Genomic DNA, 9,835 nt, shown 5'->3' on the forward strand with positions numbered 1-9,835 from the left:
CATAAAATCTTTAATTATGTTGTTCTGAATATTGCATGTGTTTATAAAGAACAATCTTATAATTTATTTAATTTACGGGATTCAAATATAAATTATTATGTTCTTTCATTCATACTCAATTCTTTACGTTACATGTAGTTGTGAAGATTGATGGGACAATTGATTTGAGTTTTAGTGTTAAAATACAAACCATAGCCTTCATTTATTCTTATACAATTCTTAATATTACACATGTTGTTCGAAGATGGATATTATAATTAATTTAATTTATGAGATTCAAATATAAATTATTATCGTCATGTATTCATATGTAGTTATCAATATTACTCGTGTTTGTGAAGATAGATTGTATAATTGATTTGATTTTTAGAGTTCAAATACAAACCATCGTCTTCATTTTTCTTATACAGTTCTTAATATTACACATGTTTTGTCAATATCAATCATATAGTTTATTTAATTTATACGATTCAAATAGAAATTATTGTCGTTATTCATTCATTGTAGTTCTTTAAATTACATGTGTTCATGCAAACAAATTTCAAAATTTATATAATTTATAGGATTCAAATACAAATTAATTATTATTGTGGTTTGCAGAATTATGTGTAAAATTCATAAAAAGTTTAATATATAATTTGGTCACTAAGCTAGACACTTTTTTTAATTGTGATACCTGTGTTATTTTTTGATCCAATGTGATACCTATATTTGACCAAAGTTATACATTTTGGTACCGGAAGGTAACAGTGTTAACTTTTAGTGTTTAATTCAGGTTTTAGAGTTGACTTGATGTAAATTAATAATTTAGTTCATAATATTATCAATTGACTTTCATCAAATAAATCGTGAAACCTAAATTAAACAACATCCATCAGACTGTATTTGACAAATTAAATGCAAAATCAAACAAATACAAAACATAAAACCTAATAATATTAGCAATTAACGTAGCAATTAACGTTAATAAAATAAACATTAAAATTCGAATAAACACTAAAAAGTCAACATTCTTACTTTTCAGTACAAAAAAAAATATAACTTTTGTCCAATATAGGTGCCGAATTGGACAAAAAAATAACATAGGTACCACATTAAAAAAAGTGTCAGACTTAGATACTAAATGATATATTAAGCCTTCATAAAATAATAATTTTTAATTGAATAAAAATAACAAGTTAATGCAAAAAAATAAATCAGTTAATTAAATATTCCTTAATGAATATCAGTTTCAATCTAATCCTATAAATCAAAATCCAAAATATATTTATAAAATTGGCTAATGCTGTATTTTTTTTGTAAAAGAAATTTCTTTTTATAATTTTATTACACTAATTAAAATTAAATAATACTATAATTTTTTTAAATTGTTGTGTATGGAAATTAAAATTGAATTTTTTGTCGTTTTTCCCAACATTATTTGGTAACGTTTATTTTTAATAGTTATTTGGTAACATTTTCTTTTAAATTATAATATTTAATTGGCTATGTATGGAAATATTATTAACAGAATTGTTTAAAATCTCATATTTGGTTATGAATATGTCCAAAAAAAAAGACATATATGGTTAAAAAAATCTAAGTCATTAATTTTAGACACCTCAATTAATACTGGTTCAAAATTTTATTATTTTGTGAAATATTAATATTAATTTTAATTAATGGGTCAAAATTAGTTGGAATATTACTATATACTATATGTTATTTTGTATTCTTGTGTGATGCTGAATCGGTTGTATATATTGCTTTTGTAACTTTTTTTTTTATAATATTAGTTTTTGTTTACAACTTTTAATGATTTTTTGAAATTAATTGAAAAATAAATGTAATTAAAAAATATATTTAAAATATTTAGTTAATTTAGAATAAGGTATATTCATGCTATTTTAATTTTAAAAATATTTAATAATAAAATAACACAAAAATAATATAGGTACCTCTTAGTGAATCAGATGATAATATGTTATTGAAAATTTTTAACTTCATTTTAAAAAAAATATATATATAATCATTTGATTCAGTAATAGACAAATCATCGTATCAAACATTAATTTTTATATAAAGGGTAAATAGTAGATTTGGTTGGGTTGCAAGATAAACCTGCTCAACATATTGCCTAGTTCCCCAGATAAAAAGACCCAAATTCCAATTGCTTGATCCTCTGTTTCAAGTAAGTGGCACCATGTAAAATCATAGTTAAAATAATATCTATTTCAAAAAATTATAGGAAAGAGATGGTTATTGAATCGATAAACTTATTATTAAACAAATCATCCACCCCTTTTTTTGTTTTTGTTGTTCAGAATCTTCGTCTCCAAAGTATTCATCAGTCTCATATTCACTATCACCATCATCATTGATGTTCTCATCATAGAACAACCACAACAAAAGAAAAAAAAAACCAAAGGAGAATTAAAAAGGGCTTCTTTAAAAATAAAAGCAAATATATGTGTATATAGCTTCATTAGGTCTATAGCCAAGAGGTTACACGACGTTTATATTAATATTGTGTCATATTGTAATTGTATTGTGTATTAATAAAAGTGTTTTCTTCTCTTGTAATTGTAAGTCTCGGTTAAGCCTTAAGTTTTTAAACACTTGGTGCACTTGGGTTAGCTTTTATATATTGTATGCTCTGCCCCTTGAATGATATATGGTCGATACTGCCACCTGAGTATTATAGTGCACTAAAAGGTTAGAAACTAAAAGGTTAACTGATTTCAAAGAGTATTATAATTGATTTGATTTTTAGTGTTAAAATACAAACGATAGTATTCATTTATTCTTATGCATACAGTTATGAATATTACACGTGTTTTGCGAAAATGGATATTATAAGTTATTTAATTCACGATATTCAAATATAAATTATTATCATCATGTATACATATGTAGTAATCAATATTACTCGTGTTTGTGAAGATCAATCGTATAATTGATTTGATTTTTAGAATTCAAATACAAATTATCGTCTTCATTTATTCTTATGCAATTCTCAATATTACACGTGTTTTGTCAACATCAATCATGTAACGGCCCAAATAATTTAATTTGTCTTCTGTGAATATCTAACACAAATTTGTATTTTCTTCAGTGGTTAAGTGTTTTAAGAGTGTCTGAGAGGTCTTGGGTTTAAGTCTCAATTTTGGTTATTTTTGGATCTAAGCCTTATCTTTGTTCAGTGGGCTTTTATTAAATTATCTGTAAATTTATATCAGAGTGAGCCTACTGGTTTAAGTGGTAAGGGAGTCAGAATGTTAGAGGTCTTGAGTTTGAATCTCAGTGTGAGCGTGGGTGTTATTTTTGGCTCGGTTATGAGCAAGTATTTTGGTGGAGTTGGAATTCTGAGGTGATTGTAGTTAGTGGGCACTGGGAGGAAAATAGGGGATATGCTATCATATCTGGTATTATCTCTTTTTGTTTCAAATTTTAATTTCTTTCTCTCCAAGAACATCTGACGTTAGTTTCTGTTCTCTACCATTATTTCCTTTTTCCTCTTCCTCCCTTTCGTTTCTGTTTTTCGGATCGTGTTCCTGCTTCTCATTAATTCAGTGTTTTCACATTATTCTGGTAAGTGAGATTTTAGTATCTGTAGCATAGGTTTACAACTCGTTGGTATTGGCATTTTGATATGTAAGTTAAGGGACTGATTTCTACATATTTGTGGTATAGGAGAAGGTGGTGTTCGGTGAAGTTTCATTCTGATAGCCTAAATTGCGTTGGGGTCTGTTCGTGTCATCGGTAAGTCTTGTGTGTTATTTCGGGTTATGTATCAATTCGTAATCGATTGTTAATTGGACGTTTGAACGCTATGTTATAGGTTTTGAAGGCTTCAGGAGGGGTTTCGTAGCATAATCGTACCGAGTGTGTACCCAAAACGTAGAAAACGAGGCTTCAGCAAAAGTCAAAAAATAATTCAGTCGACACCACACGGGCGTGTGGTCGCCCACGTGAGAGACGCGGCCATGTGGTTGACGAAGGTATTGTAATACTCCCAACCCTGGCCTAGACGCTATGGCCAAATCTGGCAGCGTCACATGTGAGTGCTTTTTAGAAAAACCTTAGCAAGTTAAAAGTTGTCCAATTTGTTATCTTTACTTAAGTCGTGAAATCTCTATTCCAAATATTAAGTGAAAACATTTCATTAACGCGGAAGCTAAAACATCATTAATTCATAAATCAATAATTTAACAATTTAAAATTCCCAAAATAGACCCAAGAATAGTTCGAGTCCAAATACATATTAATCCCAAAATAAATATTAAAATAAAGCAGACAAAATAAAGTGTTACTCAAAAATCCGTAAATGTCTACCAATGGTCAACCATTGTGCCCTATGTCATACCGATCCATCTACTGCTGAGGATTACCTGACAATAAAATAAAAAAAGGGGTGAGTTTTCACAAACTCAGTGTGTACATCCCCACAAACAGCATGCATAGAAATAGATAATAGAATACAGTTATTCAGCCTTAGCCATATAGATATCGTATGCATAACAAATCAAATATCAAAAATATCATGCCCATCAACCCTGCACAGGATCTCCGTTCAACCCATCACACCATGTGGGGATAAAATCGACCTACCCAGCCCTACACATCAAGTATGGGGATATAATCAACCCATCCAACTCTACACACCAACTGGTACCGTAAAAATAGTACATAACAAATATACACAGCATGGCTGCCAGATAACAGGCTAATCGCCTCTCAGACTTCCTTCTCTTCACAACAATCCCAACCAAATGCAATGCAACACAATTATCATGGCATGCTTATATGCAGATATCAGATCATACGTCATGTCAGAATAGATATACAAAATCAGGCAGATATACATGCTGGTATTATCATACTTCCGCATACAATGTAGTAATCAAATAGAGTATATGGTCTAAGTAACACTTCCTGCCCCTACAATCAGGTCACAGTTGACTTAGGCGACCTGTGCAACCTTACAGAACATTTCAAACAAATTGTGATCACACGCCTGTGTGCCCTGCTCGTATGGGCCCACACGCCCGTATGGCCCACACGGCCTAGGTTGGCTTTGCCCGTGTGGATCACACGGCCTGGCCCAAACTTCCACACGCCTGTGTAGTTCACTTTACAACCCACACGTCCGTGTCTCGCGATGCAGGCTACCACACTGGAAGACCACAAGCATGTGTAGTGTCGACAGGCCACTTTTTAACTTTTGTCGAAACTCGTGTTCTGCGTAATCATAGTACACACTTGGTTCGTTTTCACTGCTAATCCAACCACAAGCACTTGAAAGCCTAAAATCGACAATATCGAGCCCAATATCAATCATTTAAATTGACTTCCTTAAGAACTGCCAAATCCCAAAAGAGAGATCTACTTACCTTCAATGATACGGTGATTCCTCGCTGTTTAGAACCCCGATTAATAACCCACAAAACCTTGAATATTCCCTAAACAGTAAAAAAAAACCTCTTAAACGAACTCCAAAGAAAATCACGTAACTTAATAAAGCGATACTTACTGAATCAACAGAACTGCTAGCAATACGCCTAAGCTTATCGAAAAAAAGAAAAACAAAGGAGAGAGGAAAAAAGAGAAGAGAAGTTTCGACAGCAAGAGGGATTTAGGGAAAAAAGAGAAGACGACTGAGAAAAGCTTTTGTTAAAAGAAGGAAATAAGCCCTAATTTCCCCTAAAAATCCCCAACTCAGAATTCTGATAAAACCCAACTCTTAGACAAAACTTGCAACAAAATAATTCCAAAGCCACTGCAAGGATTTGAACTCAGGACCTTGAGCAACCTGACACTCCTCTTAACCATTAGACCAGCAGGCCCATTCTGTTAAGTTTTTACCAACAATTCCTTAAAAGCCCACTAACCTAAAGTCAGGCTTTATTCAAATAAAACCAAAATTTAGCCCAAGTTAAAGCTTGAACTTGGGACTTCCCAAATACACCCCAGAGTACATAAACACTTAAACCAACATTTATTTTATGCCAAAAAGAAACAAAAAAGAGTTCCGATATTTCCATACTCAACTATCACAAAGCCGAAATTACAAAAATTTGAGATGTTACAACTCTACCCCTTTAAAGAAAATTCATCTTCAAATTTTACCTGATCAGAAAATATGAGAATACTACTGACGCATCGAATCCTCCGGCTCCCAAGTGGCCTATTCTGTGTTATGATTTCGCCACAGCACCTTCACTAAAGGAATAGATTTTCTACGCAGAACCTTAACGTCGTGATCAAGGATCTGAATCGGTTCCTTCTCAAATGTTAGATCTGGCCTAACCTCAATCTCCTCCACTGGCACAATGTGTGAAGGATTAGAGCGGTAGCGTCTCAACATCGAGACGTGGAGCACGTCATGTACATGATCCAACTTGGGAGATAGCTTTAATTGATATGCGACTGGCCCTACTCGCTTCAAAATTCGATACGGCCCAATAAACCGAGGACTTAGCTTACCCTTGTGTCCAAACCTTAGAATCTTCTTCCGTGGTGAAACTTTAAGAAAGACCAAGTCCCCCACAGAATATTTAATGTCCTTCCTCTTTAGATCATCATAGGACTTCTGTCTATCGGAAGTCGCTTTCAGATGCTCTCGAATCAACCAGACCTTATCCTCAGTCTCTGAGATCAACTCTAAACCCAGAACACGTCGCTCACCCAACTCAGTCCAGCACAAAGGAGTGCGACACTTACGACCATAAAGTGCCTCATATGGTGCCATCTAAATACTAGACTGATAGCTGTTATTGTACGCGAACTCTGCTAATGGCAAGTACTCCTCCCAACTACCTCAGAAATCCATAACACAGCCCCTCAACATTTCCTCCAGTATCTGAATCACCCTCTCCAACTAGCCATCTGTCTGAGGATGAAATACAGTATTGAAGTCAAGTCGTGAACCCAAAGCCTCATGAAGCTTTTGCCAAAATCGAAAAGTAAACCGAGGATCCCTATCGGAGATAATCGACACTGGAACCCCATGCAGTCCTACTATCTCAGAGAGGTAAAGTTTAGCCAACTTTTGTAAAGAGAAGTTTGTCCTAATAGAAATGAAGTGTGCAGACTTGGTCAATTGATCCACGATGACCCAAAAAGAATCCTTCTTAGTGGATGTTAGAGGTAACCTACTAACGAAATCTATCGTCACTCACTCCTATTTCTACATAGGTATCTTAACCGGTTGTAACAACCCCGAAGGCAACTGATGCTCAGCCTTAACCTGCTGACAAATCAGACATCGAGCAACGAAACCGGTCACCTCACGTTTCAACCCTGGCCACTAGTACCACTATCGGAGATCTTTATACATCTTATTTCACCAGGATGCATAGCGTACGGACTACTATGTGCTTCCCTCAAAACCGACAGCCTCAAATCCTCATCATTAGGTACACAAATCCTACTTCGGAAGCACAATACCTCATCACTATTCAGCCCAAAATCTGTAGTAGTCCAAGTCTCAACCTGACGAAACCGCAAGTCAAGAGACTTATCTCCTAACTGCTTATCCTTAATCTGATCTAGCCACGTCGGTCTAACCTTCAACTCAGCCAGGAGACTCCCATCGTCATAAAGGCTCAGTCGAGCAAACATCGCTCTCAGATTAGTGATAGCCCTACGGCTTAACGCATCAGCCACCATATTAGCCTTACCTAGATAATTCTCAATACTGCAGTCGTAATCCTTAAGTAGCTCAACCCACCGACGCTGCCTAAGATTTAACTCCTTCTGAGTGAGGAGATACTTGAGGCTCTTGTGATCAATGTAGATGGTACACTTCTCACCGTATAGATAATGCCTCCAGATCTTTAATGCAATGACAACTGCAGCCAACTCCAAATCATACGTCGGATAATTAGCCTCGTGAGTCTTAAGTTTTCGAGACGCATAGGCAACTACTTTACCATCTTGCATCAAGACTCAACCCAAATCCACATATGATGCATCACTGTCAACCACGAAGTCTCTACTGGGTTCAGCTGTATTACAACTAGAGCACGAGTCAAAACTGCCTTGAGCTTCTCAAAGCTCTCCTGCTATGCGTCAATCCAAGCAAAAGGAATTCTCTTAAGCAGTAATTTAGTCAACGGCACTGCGATCAACGAGAACCCTTCTACAAAACATCGGTAATATCCTGCCAGCCCTAAAAAATTACGGATTTTTGACACATTTTTCGACTGTTCCCAATCCAACACAACCTCAATCTTTCGAGGATCCACTCAAATCCCCTCTGCAGAAACGACGTGCCCCAAAAATGTCACTTCACGTAGCTAGAATTCACACTTCGTGAATTTCGCATACAACTGTTTCTCACGAAAAATCTATAGAACCACTCTTAAATGCTCATCGTGTTCATCCTCAGTCTTAGAATACACCAGAATATGGTCGATAAACACCACAACAAACCGATCAAAGTAGGGCTGAAACACACGGTTCATCAGATCTATAAATGCCACTGGTGCATTAGTCAACCCAAAGGGCATAACTAAGAACTCATAATGCCTATAACGAGTCCTAAATGTCATCTTATGCACATCGGGCACCTTTACCCTTAGCTGATGATAACCTGACCACAGATCAATTTTGGAGAACACAGAAGCCCCTCTGAACTAATCTAATAAGTCGTCTATCCTCGGAAATAGGTATTTATTCTTAATCGTCAACTTATTCAATTGACAGTAATTGATACACATCCTCATCGTACCGTCCTTCTTCTGTACGAATAGAACCAGTGCTTCCTATGGAGACATACTAGGACGAATAAACCCACGATCCAACAGCTCCTGAATTTGAGCCTTAAGTTCTATCAACTCCTTCAGTGCCATTCGATAAGGGGCGATAGACACAGGAGCGGTACCAGGAATCAACTCAATCCGAAATTCTACCTCACGATTCGAAGGCAATCCTGGTAGTTCCTCTAGAAACACATTTGGAAAGTCCCTCACAGTACGAATGTCCTTAATCGAAGAGCCCTCAGAATCAGCAACACTGATATACGCCAAGTACGCCTCGTACCCCTTCCTTACCAAATTTTCTGCCACTAATGTAGATATCACATTAGTCAAATAATCTCGTTATTCCTCAATCACGACTACTGCAATACCCTTCTCGGTTCTCAGAACAATCCTCTTTTCAGCATAATCCAGACTCACTCGGTGTTTAACTAGCCAATCTATGCCCAAAATCAAATCGAACTCCTCAAAAAGAAGCTGCATCAAATCAGCTAGAAATATCATTCCTTGGACCTCTAACTACGTCCCTAAATAGTTTGTTTATCCCAACAGACTGCCCCAACAGACTCACCACTGTTATCTCACTAGAAGTGCTCTCAAACGGTAATCCTAAGGTCTTAGACGCTGCACTAGCTACGTAAGAATGTGTAGAGCCTATATCTATTAATGCAAAGTAAGGTACATTGAAAATTAAGAATGTACCAGTGATAACGTCCGGAGCATCTCCATCCTTATGGCGACAAACAGCATAAACCAATACGGGTTGCTTCGCCTCAGTCGGTCCAGCACCCCTTCCTGGTGCTCTCTGTCCTCGGACCATGCTGTTACCACCCTAAGCCTGTCCTCGGCCCCTAGGTGGCTGCTGAACTACCCTCGGCGGCTGTGCAGTCTTAATAACTAGAGCTGGTATCTGATTAGTCCTCAATGGACAGTCTTTAACACGATGCTTAGTAGACCTACATCTAAGACAAGCTCCAGTAGACCTCCAACACTCGCCCGGTGGCACTTATTACAGAGTTGACAAATCGCCACCCTACTAGGTGCAACAGTAAGCCCCAATCTCACGAGCCCATCAGATCTGGCCTTTTTCCTAG

The 9,835-nt window shown here is 36.1% G+C and overlaps 1 protein-coding gene across 1 annotated transcript; it reads right to left on the reverse strand.

Moving 5' to 3' along the window:
* Positions 1–8,747: 8,747 nt before the first annotated feature.
* Positions 8,748–9,561, reverse strand: LOC107963226 (uncharacterized). The gene is made up of 4 exons (XM_016899792.1): positions 9,444–9,561; positions 9,313–9,401; positions 9,113–9,218; positions 8,748–9,049 (listed from the first exon to the last, which is right to left on the reverse strand). The coding sequence occupies exons 1-4, from the start codon at positions 9,559–9,561 to the stop codon at positions 8,748–8,750; spliced, it is 615 nt and encodes a 204-aa protein (XP_016755281.1).
* Positions 9,562–9,835: the final 274 nt, after the last annotated feature.

This window comes from Gossypium hirsutum, chromosome A06 (genome assembly GCF_007990345.1).
Source record: "Gossypium hirsutum isolate 1008001.06 chromosome A06, Gossypium_hirsutum_v2.1, whole genome shotgun sequence".
Lineage (NCBI taxonomy): Eukaryota > Viridiplantae > Streptophyta > Magnoliopsida > Malvales > Malvaceae > Gossypium > Gossypium hirsutum.